This window comes from Musca domestica, unplaced genomic scaffold (assembly GCF_030504385.1).
Source record: "Musca domestica strain aabys unplaced genomic scaffold, Musca_domestica.polishedcontigs.V.1.1 20, whole genome shotgun sequence".
In the NCBI taxonomy this organism is placed as follows: domain Eukaryota; kingdom Metazoa; phylum Arthropoda; class Insecta; order Diptera; family Muscidae; genus Musca; species Musca domestica.
Genome location: NW_026712250.1, coordinates 6,829,977 through 6,846,400, shown reverse-complemented (window position 1 = coordinate 6,846,400; position 16,424 = coordinate 6,829,977). Strand labels below are relative to the sequence as shown.

At 31.8% G+C, this 16,424-nt stretch overlaps 1 protein-coding gene across 1 annotated transcript; it reads right to left on the bottom strand.

The window, feature by feature from the left end:
* Positions 1-5,415: 5,415 nt before the first annotated feature.
* On the bottom strand, positions 5,416-14,877 carry LOC101894473 (probable methylmalonate-semialdehyde dehydrogenase [acylating], mitochondrial). Its single transcript, XM_005176776.4, has 3 exons — positions 14,731-14,877; positions 6,958-7,312; positions 5,416-6,885 (listed from the first exon to the last, which is right to left on the bottom strand). Exons 1-3 carry the CDS (start codon positions 14,758-14,760, stop codon positions 5,708-5,710), a joined length of 1,563 nt encoding a protein of 520 aa, XP_005176833.2. The 5' UTR covers positions 14,761-14,877; the 3' UTR covers positions 5,416-5,707.
* Positions 14,878-16,424: the final 1,547 nt, after the last annotated feature.

Genomic DNA, 16,424 nt, shown 5'->3' with positions numbered 1-16,424 from the left:
AAACAAAAAAAAAGAAAACACATAATGCCAAAAGGTAAAATTACCACTCAAACAACAAATAAATAATTGGAATAATTTTAGCAAACAACATTTTGTTTCTTTTTTTATTCTTTGTTTATTTTTAAATCCATACAACAGCAGCAACAACAAATGAAATCGATAAAAATAATAATTCCACTTACAAATTGATCACTTGAAAATATTAACAAGCAGAGAACAATTTACAAAAGCAAAATTGCAATTGGGTGACTAACAAATAATAATGGCGATTTGAAAACAACAAATTGAGAAAAATATTGAAAATATTTCAAGGTTACAAGTAACAAGAAAAATAATTAAAATTAACGTGACAATTATGGCCAATAAATTGGGAATATTATGGGTGATATTTTTGGGGTAATCGAAGTGAATGAATTAATTTTGAGATAAATTGAATTTTGTAATGCATAATTAAGGGATAAATATTATAGGTAGCAATTTCCTTTGTTTGAGGACCTATAGTGAAATTTGATGGAGAATATTTTCTCCATTGACAGCATCTTCATAAAATGAAAACTTGTGGGAAATGTTGGTACAGATTCGAAAAAAATGAAAAAAAGTCCCTAAAAGTAATAATGGGTATATATCCAATTTGGAACAGCTATTTCGTGGCTTTATGTTGTATTTTCCAATTTCTTTTGGTTGGAGACTTACAGTGAAATTGCACGTAGAATATTTTCTTCTTCGGGATCATATGCCTTAAATTAAGTTTTATAGAAGTTTTCGGATATTTATTGAAAATAATAAAAATTCCCCCAATAAAATAATACCAATCTTTTATTTATCCAATTTCATAGGAATTTTTTGATGAATAAATATTACACCTATAGTTTTCTTTTGCTTAGAGAGGTCCAATGAAATTAAATGTAGAACATTTCCTCCCTTGGAACCATTCGCCCAAAATAAAGAATTATGGGAGATTTTGGGTGTATATCAAAAACGACCCAAAAACCGAAAGTAGCAACTATCTTTTATTTATACCCAATTTCATAGCATTTTTTCATAGATAAATATTACACCTATAGGTTTCTTTTGTTTGGAGAGTCCTAATGAAATTTCATGGAGAACATTTCCTCCCCTGGAACCAAATACGACCCAAAATTCCAAAAATAGTAATCATTTTTAATATATACGCAATTTCATAGCATTTTTTCATAGATAAATATTATAACTACAGCTTTCTTTTGTTTGAAGAGTTATAATGAAATTTTATTGAGAACATTTTCTCCCTTGGAGCCATTCGCTTAAAATGCAGAATTGGTCGGCTTTTCGGGTATATATCAAAAATTACCAAAATCCCCAAAAATAGTAATCATCTTTAATTTATACCCAATTTCATAGCATTTTTTATACATAAATATTGCATCTACAGTTTTCTTTGGTATGAAATGTTATAATGAAATTTAATGGAGAACCTTTCTTCTCTTGGCATTATCCGCCCAAAATAAAGATTTGGTGGTCATTTTGGGTATATATCAAAAATTACCAAAAATCCCAAAAATAATAAACATATTTTTTATATACCCAATTTCATTGCATTGTTTTGTAGATATATATTATACCTGGAGATTTCTTTTGTTTGGAGAGTCCAAATGAAATTTTGTGGGGAATATTTCTTCTCTTTGTATCATCCGTCCAAAATAAAAAATGGTGGACTTTTGGGGTATATATCAAAAATGACCAAAAATCCCAAAAATAATAAACATTTTATATATACCCAATTTCATTGCATTGTTTTGTAGATAAATATTATACCTGGAGACTTCTTTTGGCTGGAGAGTCCGAATGAAATGTTATGGAAAACATTTCCTCCCTTGTAACTATGCGTCCAAAATAAAGAATTATGGGAGATTTTGAGTATATATCAAAAATGATCCAAAAAACGAAAATTGCAACGATCTTTTATTAATACCCAATTTCATAGCAGTTTTTATATGTAAATCTTGCATATACAGTTTTATTTTGTTTGGAAAGTTCTAGTAAAATTTTATAGAGAACATCTCTTCTATTGGTATAATCCCTCCAAAATAAAGAATTGGTTGACTTTTCGGGTATATATCTAAAATGACCCAAAATCCTAAAAATAGTAACCATCTTTTAATAAATTGTAAACAACAGATTTCATACCGATATATCATGGCTATACATTACGTATACCGATTTAATTGTCTCGGTTACTCATAGCTAAATTTTGTTGAGAATTTTTTATCCTTTCACACTATCCGCCTTAAATAAAGAATTGAGGGTAATTTGGACCGATTTCAAAGAAGACCAAAAATTTCCCAAAAATAATTATTTTTTAACATCCAAATTCAAACCGATTTTTTATGGCTATACATTATATCCTCCGATTTCTTTTGCACGGTGACTTTGTGTGAAATTTTATGTAGAACAAAGTTTCTTTTGCGATCATCCCCCTAAAATGAAGATTTGAGGGTTTTTACGACCACTTCCCAAAAAGACAAAAAAATTACCCAAAAATACGAATTCTCATACGTCCTATTTCAAACCGATTTTTCATGGCTATATATTATATATACCGATTTCATTTGCTCGGTGACTTATAGTGAAATTTCATGTAGAATACATTTTCCTTTGTGACCGTCCGCCTAAAATGAAGATTTGAGGGTTTTTACGACCACTTTCCAATAAGACCAAAAAATTACCCAAAAATTACCCAAATATATTTATTTTCAAACACCCAATTTCAAACCGATTTTTCAATGCTATACATTATATCTGCCGATCTCTGTTGCTCGTTGACTTATAGTGAAATTTTATGTAGAATACATTTTCCTTTGTGACCGTCCACCTATAATGAAGATTTGAGGGTTTCTATGACCACTTCCCAAAAAGACCAAAAAATTACCCAAAAATGCTCATTTTTCATACGCCCTATTTCAAACCGATTTTCATGGCATTATAATATATATAACGGTTTTTTTTGCTTGTTGGCCTGGGGCAGAATTTTCTGGAGAATGTTTTTCCATTGACACCATTCCCATAAAATGAAGATTTCAGGGTTTTTACGACCACTTCCCAAAAAGGTCAAAAAGTTTCCTAAAATACCTATTTTCTTACACCCAATTTCAAACCGATTTTTCATGGCTATATATTATATATAACAATTTATTTTGCTTATTGACTTATAGTAGAATTTTCTGGAGAATATATTTTCTTTTGAGACCATCCCCCTAAAATGAAGATTTCAGGGTTTTTACGACCACTTCCCAAAAAGACCAAAAAATTACCCAAAAATACTTATTTTCAAACACTCAATTTCAAACCGATTTTTCATGGCTATACATTATATCTGCAGATTTCTGTTGCTTGGTGGCCTATAGTAAAATTTTGTGGAGAATATTTTTTCCATTGACACCATTCCCCTAAAATGTAGAATTGATGGGGAATTTTAGCCTAAATTAAAAACAAACCAATAGATTGCCAAAAAATAATAGTAATTTTAATATTTCATAATTTTATATCCAGTTTTATTAAGTTAGGTGCGTTCTAATAAAATCTGATTTTGAATATTTCACCCCACATCAAAGTTCCACCCTATAATTGTAGGTTGTGGGAGATTTTGCAGTCTCCAAGAATTTTTTTTTTAATTCGATTACTTTTTATGTTTTATAGCATAGCATTATACAATATTTGTTTTTAGCCTAGACAACAACCATATAAAGTATAACAGTATAACATTTAATAGTATAACAGTTGTAATATAATATAATTGTTTTCCATAAATAATATTCAGTAAGTGAGTAAACTTTAATGTCTACAGTCGACCTAAAAGGTAGAACTCTTATCCACAACACGGCGAAAACTCGAGACAAAAAAATTGAAATGTGGCAACACCGCTGACAAAGCTACAGTGACAGGGATTTAAATGTTAAATCTCATTCTCCCTCAATGATGTTTCTGAGATTTTAATATTTTTTTCTCTCTTGACCGTTAATTCCCTATAAAATCGTTCTTCTCGGAGGGCAACTATTTGACCCAAATTCTTTCAAACTAAATAAATTTATCACGACACAAGTGGGACCCATAAAAAGCTACTAAGGAGGCCTACACATATAAGCTTTAATATACATCATTTCTCCTTTTATTTTTTACAACTACAAGTAATTAGCAAAAGCTTTTGGGGGGTTTGAAATATTTTTTTATTTAATTTCTCTATTTCGGCCTTTAATACCTTTGCGAATGGTCTTTAAGGGGCTTTTAATAGTTTTTTGAATTTTAGGAATTAATTAAACAATATTTGGAGGTGTGGTGAATTTTTGTAGAAATTCACCACTTCCCAAAAATTGATGGATTTGCATATAATGTTTCCACATATGCCATAAATGATTTTGGAACTTTATAGAGGTATTGGAATTCGATTTCAATGTACAAAATGACTAAATCCATTCCAAATTAACCCCTGTGGTGAAAAATAATATCCAAATAGGCGATAATTTCCCTTTAGGAAAACAAATAATTCAAACTAAATGCATTTATGGTATATATAAGAAAAATTTGTCGATTGGGTGCAATTTTGGGGGTGTGGTGAGTTTTCATGGAAACTCACCACACCTGGGAAATTGTTGCATTGGCATAATAACAAGTTCCCATGCATACTAAAAGCTATTTAAAGCTTTTTGGAGGTCGCGGAATCCATTTCAACAACAATAAAAATAATTTTAACTATTAAAAATTAAAACAAAAAATGTCTATGTTATCCCAATGAAAAATTTGGTGATTGGGGACATTTTTGGCAGTGTGGTGAGTTTTCATGGAAACTCACCACACCTGGGAAATTGTTGCATTGGCATAATAACAAGTTCCCATGCATGTTAAAAGCTATTTAAAGCTATTTTGGAGGTCGGGGAGTACCTTTCAACAAAAATAAATATATTTTTTATAAAAAAATGCAAACAAAAGGTATTTATGTTATCCCAATGAAAAATTTTGAGATTAGGAACGTTTTTGGCAGTGTGGTGAGTTTTCATAGAAACTCACCACACCTGGGAAATTGATGCACTGGCATTAAAACATGTTCCCATGCATGTTAAAAGCCATTTAAAGCTTTTTTGGAGGTCGGGGAGTCCCTTTCAACAACAATAACAATAATTGTGATTATTCAAAATTCAATCTAAAGGTATTTATGTTATTCCAATGAAAAATTTGGTGATTAGGAACATTTTTGGCAGTGTGGTGAGTTTTCATGGAAACTCACCACACCTGGGAAATTGATGCATTGGCATAATAACATGTTCCCCTACATGTTGCAAGTCATTTAAAAATTGTTGGAGCTCCTGGAGACCGATCAGAACCCAGAAATATAAAAAATATTTAATTTTTTAAATTGTAAAATTATGATTTTTATTGTTGAGTTTTTTGTTTTTCTTCTTCTTTTATTTTATAATTATTACTTAAACTAATACTCAAGATTATGGACATGTTTTCTAAATTAAATTTAATAAATGCAATGAACTTTGTAAAAATGGTTTCGGGAAGAAGGCAAAATAGGATTTGTTGATAAAAGCCATTAAAACATTTTTTTAGTTAACATTATTTTGTGCTACAAATACACAACTGGAAGACTTCTTTGTTTCTCACCACAGCTCTTCACTTCCCATAAGGCACCATTATTCAACCTCTTTCGTATGTGGTATGCTACTCAAATTTACTTCATGGTGGGCATGGCAACGGCAGCCTGGGTGTGGGTGACATCCGATTCACGCCACAATTGGGTGACGGTCTTGGTTTGGGTGTAGAATTTAACACCTTGTTTGCCATAGAAGTGATGGTCACCACGGAACGAGCCACGGGTACCGGTGAAGGAGAACATGGGCAAGGGGACGGGAATGGGTACATTGACACCAACTTGGCCAACATCGATTTCATTGACGAATTTGCGGGCAGTGGCTCCATTTGTGGTGAAGATGGCGGTACCGTTACCGTAGGGGTTCTTGTTGATCATTTGAATGGCTTCATCAATGGTATCGGCATTCAAGATAACCAAGACGGGGCCAAAGATTTCCTCCTTGTAGCAGTCCATTTCGGGGGTGACATCGGTCAAGATGGTGGGTCCAACGAAGTAACCATCCTCAAAACCGGGAACCTTGTGGTTACGGCCATCCAAGATCAACTTGGCACCTTGTTTGACACCGGATTCAACCAAATCGTGGATGCGTTGCTTGGACTGGGCACTGATGACGGGACCCAAATCGGCACCGGGAACATGACCAGCATTGACCTTCAATTTCTTGGCGCGCTCAACCAAATCGGGAATCCATTTTTGGGCTTCGCCAACAAACACAGCTGTGGACAAGGCCATGCAACGTTGTCCGGCCGCGCCGAAGGCAGCACCTGCCAATTGATTCAATGTGTTTTCCTTGTTGGCATCAGCCATGACGACACCATGATTCTTGGCACCCATGTTGCTCTGGACACGCTTGCCATTCTTGCCGGCACGTTCGTAAATGTATTTACCGGCCTGGTCGGAACCAACAAAGGAGACGGCCTTGATTTCGGGGGCATCACAGATGAAGTTGACGGCATCGTGTTGGCCATGGATGACATTGACAACACCGGGTGGGCAGCCGGCCTCATTCAACAGCTCCATCAACATCATGGTACAGCCGGGGACACGTTCGGAAGGCTTCAACAACATGGTATTGCCGCAGGTGATGGCAACAGGGAACATCCACAAGGGAATCATGGCGGGGAAATTGAAGGGGGCAATGCCGGCGGTGACACCCAAAGGCAAGACCAGGGAGTAGGTGTCCATGTCGCGGGCAACATTGGCAACGGTTTCGCCCATTTGCAACGAGGGAATGCTGCAGCAGTGTTCAACGACCTCTGTGGGAAAAATTTGAAAAAATTATTATTTTTTTTTTTTTTTTCAAATTTAATTTGACTCAAAATACTTACGTAGACCACGCAAAACATCACCCTCAGCATCGGCCAAAGTCTTACCCTGTTCCTTGGTAATGTTCTTGGCCAATTCACCCATGTTTTCCTTGATCAAAGCCTGCAATTTGAACATGACCTGTTGGCGGGACAAAATCGAGGTATTCGACCAGGATTTGAAGGCCTTCTTGTTGGATTCCAAAGCGGTTTGCATCTCATCCTTGGTGCACTTGGGTACACGTGTAACCACTTGATTGGTGGCTGGGTCATGGACATCGATCCATTCGTTGGTTTTGGATTCAACGAATTTGCCATCGATGAACATTTTGGTGGTGGGAGCGGCCGAGGAGTAGGCACGCTTGGCCAAGAAACGGGCCTGGAAAGAAGGAGGGAAAATAAACAATTAAATATAAATAAAATATTCAAAAGTCAAGGGGTTCTGATTTGCGTACTTCGTAGACATGCCGTTGTTGTCGAAAAAAAATAATTAAAATTTATTTATGTAAATAATTTAAGCAAATGTGTTTGGATTTTAAAAGCAATGCTTGTGGAAAAGTTGAACAAAAATCGAAAGTAAATACCAGAATTTTTAATAAATTGTAACCCTTCTGTTAAAAAAAGAATATTTTTCATTAAATTTATCCATTCCCCCTAAAACCAAATTTTTGGCCTCTTTTTGCGACATTTTCTTAAAAAAATGATTTAAATTTCCCCACGATAAAATATTTTCTATCAGTAATTGCGATAAGCATCACTTTTCATTTTAGCGTTTTTTACAAAAATCGCTTTTTGCACTCTCTTTCACAAAAATCTCCATGATGCAACCTTAATATACGTTTCATATTTTCTAAGATGCTCTCTCTCTCTCTACATCTCTCTATTTCACCTTCAGAAATTAAAATTCCAAAAAACATGAAGACATCAAAAAAACTGTTGCATTACTTTTTTAAATCGGCGATTTTTTACTGAAATCATAATAAGCATCACTTTCCATAACCTATTAATTTAAAATCGTTTAAAATTTTCATATTGGCGATTTTTTACAAAAAATGTTGTTGACATTACTATTTTCTATTAACATTCATTGTTCCTGGTTTCCATTCCTAATCTCTTCCTTTTTAACCTTATTACACTGATTTTCCCCATTTTAACGATTTTCTCCATTTTAACGAATTTCCCCATTTAATCGAAGTTAGCATCACTGTTTTCTGTTGGCATTCTCTTTTGTTTGTTATAATTTTCTTTGTTTGCTTTATTTTTCAAATTGACGTTTTTTACAGAAATCGTGGTTAGCAACACCAATTTTGTCAGCGTCGTCTTTTTATTATCATTTTCTTTTGTGGAACTCCGCCATCTGTACCTGTCCTAATTTTAAGTCATAAATTTCTTCATAAATCGCATTTGGCATCATTGTTTTATTTACTCAAATTGACGATTTTTACAAAAATCATGGTTAGCAGCACCAATTTTTTCACCATCGTTGTTTTCCATTATCATTTTCCGTTATCTGGAATTCCGTTATCTGTACTTGTCCTAATTTCAAATCATAAATTTCTTCATAAATCACAGTTAGCATCACTGTTTTATTTACTCAAATTGGCGATTTTTACAGAAATCGTGGTTAGCGACACATTTTTTTCATTGTAGTTGTTTTTATTATCATTTTCTTTTGTAGAATTCCGTTATCTGTAATTTTTTTTAATTTTAAATCATCTATTTTTTCATAAATCGCAGTTAGCATTACTGTTTTAGTTCTCTATCCGTTATAGTTCTCTATTGCGTAATTCCATTATCGGTAATTGTTATAATTTTCAAAATATCGTTTTTCCCAAGTCACATTTAGTCTCACTGTCCGCCATTTGCATTCTCCAAATTGCAAATTGTCATTTTTTTATTCTGTGTGCTAGTATTATTTTTATTTCCGCTATTAAAAAAAATAAGTTGGCATCACTGTTTTTTGTCAACATTCCCTTTCATTTTCTGATATCATCTTATTTTCCCAAATTGGCGACTTTTTAATAAATCGCTGTTTTTTTTTTTCAAAATACAGTTAGCGATCTTTGTTGTGGATTTCTTTCTTTTTGTCAACATTCCCTTTTGTTTGCTTTCATTTTCTGATATTATCTTTTTTCCTAAAATTGGCGATCTTTTAAATAAATCGCTGTTTTTTTTAGAAATTCAGTTAGCATCACTGTTTTACTATCGTTCTTTGTAGTGGTTCTTTTTTCGTATTTTTTAAATTATAGAGGTTTTCATAATTCTTAGTAGTCCACACTGATGAAAATTTCCATTATTTATCATATTCATTATTTCTTCTTACACAAAATTCCATAATTTAACGGACATCATTAATTGTCTCAGTTTTACAAATTATCGATTTTTTCTTAAATTACGATAAGCATCACTGTTTGTTATTACAGTTCCCTGTCGCCAATTTCCGTTGTCTCTTACATTTGCAATTTAATTGTCTCAATTTTACAAATTATCGATTTTTTCTTAAATTTCGATTAGCATCACTGTTTGTTACTACAATTCCCTGTAGTCAATTTCCGTTGTCACTTACAAACAAAGATGTAAAAATGCCTTCTCCACTAACACTGCCTTTACACGGTGACATTTTTTAACCATGCCATTTTTTTTTGTTGGTAAAAGGTGTAGAGAGACAAGGATAGAAGAAAAAATGGCACGATAAGCCACCGCACAGGGTTACATGCCATTTTCTTTGCATTTCTCTTTTTGCTTCTTCCGAATTTTTTATGATTTTGACATTTCATATCGTTTCTTTATTGTAATTTTTGATGCGTTTCTTTTATTGTGATGTTATGTTTTTAGTGATTGAATTGTATAGTGAATTATATGAAAATTAAAAAGTAAAGTATTAAAAAGTAAAAAAGAAAGTTAAAATAAAAGTTAATAATGCAATATTTAACACCTCAATAACTTTTTCCATCATTTCTTCTTTAGATTCACACATTTAATTTTAAATCACTTCTTTATAAATATCTCTTACAAACAATTAGCTCTATACGAAATACTGAATAAAATAAAATGTCAGAAAAAATGCCAAGCACTATTATCGTAAAATGCCACCGTGTAAAGGCGCGAAGATTTACGCAGAAATTTTAAAAGAGAATTGATAAAAATGCCAGCTAAAAATTGCACCGTGTAAAGGCAGTGTAAGAAATTAAATGGAGCAATAACGTTCTCTCTCGACATTGTGTATTTTTCTCTCTCTCTCCCCCTACACACAAAAGTGATGTGGGCCTGTCACCCCATAGAATTTTATTGTTGTTTTCATTATTGTTCCATTAACGTCACCATCTCTTGGCATTTATTCTCACTGCGTGGCCGTCTCTCTCTCCTACTCATCGAGAATAATGGCGTTGTGGGCTTGTCTCCCCATAAGAGATTGTTGTTGTGATCGTTGTTTGAAAAATTTCCATAACAAATGAATAGAATATCAAAGAAATGGCAATGGCAAACATGAAGGGGGGTGGTGTAAGTAAATAAATTTAAACTTGAAAACTAGATAAATGTTTTTATGGAGTCCCCCTTGGCGCTCTCTCGCTCTGGTTTGACAAAAATACGGAAATTAAAATAAATTGAAAAAGAAATGGTGGCGCGTGTAGGCCTAGAATAATACAGTTGGGTGCAAATGTGTAATGCAAAATGTTATATAAAATTTGAGGAAAAATACGACAATTGATGAATAAATAGAGAATGATTGAAGTCTATGAAATAATATTACTTTGAAGGAAATTTGATTAAAATTGTTGATTTTTAAGAATATTTTATGTGAGGTTATATTTTAATAAAATCCCATTTTAATTTTTTTTATTTCAAAATCCTAAAAAATTCTATTAAAATACATTTGTTAAAAATTGATTGTTTCTGTGTGAAATCCTGGGGGTATATTGCATACAAAAACACAAATTGAGATAATGAAGTATTTTTAATTTCATATGCCCAGATTTCAATGCAATACGCGGCAGATAATTAGATCGCTAAGCGTGCTGGGGATTTAATCTATAAATACTTACGTATTTATCAATGCATAGCAATAAAGATAAGAGTGATTATTAAATTATGATAAGGAGAAAGAAATTGTGTTGTTACCTGGCAAGTAAAAAAACCAAAGAAGAGATTTAGATAAAGTACCACGTGATATGACAGAGAGAATTCAGTTCATAATGTCAATCATTTTTGTGGGTACCATAATAAAAATATAGCTGTGAAAACGAATTTTTTGGAATTTTGAAACTTAATTGAAATTTTTTCTTGAAGAATTCTAGATTTGGGTCCTAGCAAAATTGGTATTCATAGAAGCCATAAATCCACGTTTTAAGCTCTGTGATGATTTAACATTTTATGTTTGCCCACTACTGTTAAGAGAGGGGGAGAGAGACATTGCAAATATTGGAGTGAGAGCCGATATTTTTTTGTTTTATCCAATATATACTTCATTTTTAAAAAGTTAAATATATATTTTGTCATAATTTCAATTGCAAATATGAGTCTAATTCACACATTGAATTAAAACCCAAAAACCACTTTCAAGTTGAGTCGATTCTAACTTATGCAAATAACATGGGGACTAATCGACATACTCGTTGTCAGACGGACACAGACACACAAACACACGTACACACATTTAATCTACTCTCTCGAAACCATTGGTAGAATATCAAATTCTAAATATATATTCAAGAGATGTCTGGAATATGCCACGTACAAAACAGTGGAATAAAATTTTTGCGCGGTTAACCCATTGGTGACTTATTCAGATTTTTTTTCAGTCAAAAAAGATTTTTTTTTATCCCTCACTTTTTTCATTAAAGAAAAAATACTGAAATACTGAATAATTTTCTCCTTAAAAAATACTTAAAAAATATGTGATCTACTATTCCTTGAAAAAAAAAAAAAAAAAACATTTCTTACGATTTAATGTTTTCTTAAAAAAAATATTTTTAAAAAACAATTGGCATTTTTAAATATTTTTTTTTTATTTTTTTATTTTTTTTTTTGTTTTGAAAAATTAATTTTTCTAAATTTTCGGTTTCTTATAAGAATCCACGGTTAGTTTTTCATTAAAGAAGAAAGTGTTTTTATTAAATCCCGTATTATTTTCTCCTTAAAAAAATATTTGAAATAATTTGCGATACACTATTTTTCTTGAAAAAGGTCATTTTTATTTTCTTATAAAAATGATTTTTAAAAAATTAACGGCTTTTTTACGTTTTTTTTAAGTCAGCGTCCACTTTTTTTATTTTTGAAAAATATTTTTTCTAAATCTAATGTTTGTTATTTATTTTATTTTCAAAAATTCTTGGGAAAAAATTATAAAAATCCATGGTCAATTTTTCATTAAAGAGAAAAAGTTATCTTTAAACAAATATTTAAAAAAATGCGATCCACCATTTTTGAAAATATTTTTCTTAAAAAAAATGATTTTTAAAAAATAAACGGCCTTTTTACTTTGTTTTAGTCAGCCCTCTCTCTTTTTTTTTTTTTTTTTTTTTTGAAAAAAACGTTTTTTTTTTAATTTTTGTTTTTTATTCCTTTTAATTTTAAAAATGTTTGGGAAAAAATTATAAAAATTTCACGATAACTGATCTATTCACTAATTGCTTTAAAAATTTTCTTCAAAAGAATTTTTAAAAAATTATAAAAAGTTCGCTTTAAAAAAAATGTTTAAAAAAATCCAATCCACTATTTTTGAAAATATTTTTCGATAAATTTTTTTCTTAAAAAAATGATTTTTGTTTAGAAATAGACGGCATTTTTACTTTTTTTTATGTCAGCGCTCATTTTTTTTTTTTTTTTTTTTTTGAAAAATCTTTTTTAAATTTTTGGTTTGTTATTCCTTTTATTTTGAAAATTTCTTGGAAAAAATTGTGAAAATTTCACGATAACTCATCTATATGTTCATTGCTAAAGAGCAAAATATATTTCCAAATTATAAAATCGTTTATTGAACTGATTGAGAATTACATTTTCACTTTTGAGTGTAGTTTTGGAATTAAAAATATTTAAAATATGGAATGTGAATTGCCCTGAATATACCAAAAAATTTAGCGGTTCAGCCTTTTTGTCCATGGAAAAACGTCTCGTAATGTTTTTTTTTTTTTTTTTTCAAAATACTCTAATAAAACTCTATGATTTTACGAGGCTTTCTCTTAAAATGATATTAAAATCACTTAAAAGTACATTTTAAGTGATTTTTAAAAGATTTCGCGAGCTTTTCACTCAGAAATACATATTAAATGATATTTCAAAACATTTCACATTGCCATCCCTGTGGTTTGTAAATGAGAATCAATTAGGAGAGTGAGATAAATTTTCACTGATCAATTGCTCTCAAAAATCTCACAAATATAATGTAAAATGACCGTTTTTACAAGTTACGGTTATATTTTACTATTTCGTGGATTTTACGGCAATTTTCATAGTTTTCAGAGTTTCAAAGTTAGAGTAATGCTCATCTTCGAATAGAGAGAGAGTCACAAAATTTCCTTTCCAAAGAAATTGTCAAAGGGGCCGTTATTACAATTTGCCGTTATTTTTTTGTTATTCTTTAGTTTCATAGTTATCAGCTTTGGCAAACAACAAATGGTTAGAGTAACGGCCGTCCTTTTTGGAGAGTGACAGTATTCTCCTTACAAAGAGATGGCCATTAGGGCCGTTATTACAAGTTGCCGTTAACTTTCGTTTGGATGTAAACAGAGGGTTTCATAGTTTTCAGCTTTTGAAATAGTGGCATAAAGGAAGGAATTTGCTATTACAAATTGTAAAAATTAAAAAAATAGTAGATTCTTCTAATTTTTTTTAAAACGAGCAATTGTTGGAATAATGTTATATTTTTCTCTTTTCTAAAGCCCATGTGTTTTTGATATACCCTGATCTTTTTAATTGATTTTTTTTTTTTTTTTTTTGTAGGAGATCTGAAAAATCTGTTAAAATCTTTGCTATTTTATTGATCTAAAGTGTAATTATTTACATATTTATCTTCATAACACCTTTCCAGATAGGTATAATCTAAAGTAATCCTTTCACTTTGCGAGAATGGGGGGTGGGGTTGGTGGTGTTGCTCTGATAAACCTTTATCTCAATATATTTGATAAAATAATGAAAAATATGAGAAAATGATACGAGGTCTTGTTTATTTTTGCTAAGCAAAAAAAAAGATAAACATTACTTTTCTCCCCGTAATTATGGTTATATAATCATTATAATAGACTCTCGCGATTGATAAATTATTTCGAATAGAAAATCATATAAAGTACCAAAAAAACGCGTTGCCATGTGTTATCACGACTAATAAAAAAACAGCAAGCAAATCACTCTATACAACTTTATGGCTTCTTATCAGGAGAAGTAGGAAAAAAAGTTAGACATAAGCGTTTTATAGTCGGAACACTTTGCAGGGGAGCTCAGGCCACTTATTGCATGTTATCGATTAGAAACAATTCGCCTGAGTTTCCAAAAAAAAAAACTCCATAACCCAATTGCCAAACTTTCAACCGGCATTGACCAAAATCTTTAAAAAAAATCAAAGAAGACCCTTTTAACGAAGACGGCAGTATTACGTAATTAATAATCTATGGAATATTTTTTTCCATTCAGTCTCTTGTCCAGATGTCCCCACAATTTCAATTAATCGCACAGCCACACATTTTTTACTTTGCATGCCTTCATTTGTTTTTATTTGCATTACACTTTTTTTACAACAGCGGCAGGGCAACACTTTACTACGCAGCAGGTAAAAAAAAATTGTTTTCCTTCATATCCTCTCACCTCAGCACCAATCAAACGCAGCATCGACATTTTTGCGATATTTTTCTTTTTTTCTTTAGTTACAAGACGAGAGCACCACTAAACCAAACCAGCCGGTGGTTTCACTAGAACTGAAAATTGGAAAGTGTGCTGGCACGTTTATGCTCTCCAACAAAGCAAATTGGCAGCAGCAAAGCCGCCAGCCGCCGTAAAACGTCAACGTTGTGATGATGTGTGGTGTGACTTGTTTTTTTTTTTTTCAAAATTCTGACAATATCCCCCGCCCCTGTGTTTTCTCTAAATTCTAGCCCCCAAAACAATGTGTGCTTGTGCGTGTTTTTTTTTTTTTTTTTCTTATGGTTCACCAACAAAAATACAACTGTTGTTGTATTTTTTTCCAATTTGCGTTTTTGTTTTTATGCTTTGAAAATTATGCTGGCTTGTGTTCTTTAATTGGGGAGCATACTCTGGGGTAGAGAGAGAGAGTACAAATCATGAGAAACCGACCCAACGGGAATTAAAAACGTACATGAGAGAGTGTTATCTCTGTTATGATTTGCACAAAGAGACCCCCACACGCACACACATAGTCAGAGATCCACGTGTGGCAATAACAACAATGGAGATGCCATATGGAGTATTTACACAGGGCAGATAAATTTGAACATTAAAATAAAAATAAGTTTAACACAATTTTAACAAAAAAAGAAAAGAAAATATAATAAACAAAATGCTATTTCGAAATAGGCAGGTTTAGACAGAGATACGCTGCTTTTTAATAATAATAAAACTTGTTCTTTTTTTGCAAAAAATTAGACTTTTCTCCATAAAAAAATTCTGAATGAACTTTTTTCCTAACTTTTCATCAGAATAAGTCCATGTTACAATTTGATCAAGGTAATCTCATTTCAAGTAATAACATCCAGCTTTGAATTTATCTGCAGTTTACCTTTCCAAATGTAACTTCAATGAAAACAGGCTCCCATCTCTGGGAGTGTATATGCAATGGATTTGTATATATACATGTTGACAATGAAATGTTGTCAAGAGTATAATTTTGGAAATTTTTACGAAAGAATTTTTTTCAGAGAAAAAAAATCACTAGCTTTCCCAACAAAAATTATGAAATTGTCTAAATATTCTTTTGAAATGTTTTTAGAAAAAAAAAAAAATGCCGAAAATGTGGGGCCGAATTAAAAAAACGTTGAAATATACTGTTTAAAATTATCAAAATACCGAATATATGGAGTTACCGTTATACTGGAGTAAATACAAAGATGTGGACCTGCATAGGCAGTTTTCTGTCACAGGCTGTAGTAACCATTAGGAACTTCAAATACGAAAATTAAAATACGAATATAGGGAGACACCTTAATATGGGGATATACGAACACCTGGACCTGCATAAGCAATTTTCCGTCACAGACTCTAGTACCCGTTACGAACTGCAAATGCCAAATTTGAAACATCAAAATCATCAAAATACCGAATATCGGGAGGTGCCGTTATATGGGGGCTATACGAAGGGGTGGACCTGCACGGACAATTTTCTGTCATAAGCTGTAGTATCCATTACGAACTTCAAATACCAAATTTAAAACATTTTCGGTGAATGATGTCGCATAAATCACTAAAATACCGAAAATAGAGAGGTACAATTATATGGGGGCTATGCCAAAACGTGGACCTATATAGTCCATTTTCAATTCCAAACA

Bases quoted from the DNA above. Each gene is read 5' to 3' on its own strand.
- LOC101894473 (XM_005176776.4), bottom strand. From the start codon at position 14,760: ATGTCGATGCTGCGTTTGATTGGTGCTGAG. The intron at 7,313-14,730 runs GTGAGAGGATAT...CCTTCTTTCCAG, and splicing joins TGCGTTTGATTGGTGCTGAG to GCCCGTTTCTTGGCCAAGCG. The intron at 6,886-6,957 runs GTAAGTATTTTG...TTTTTCCCACAG, and splicing joins TGATGTTTTGCGTGGTCTAC to AGGTCGTTGAACACTGCTGC.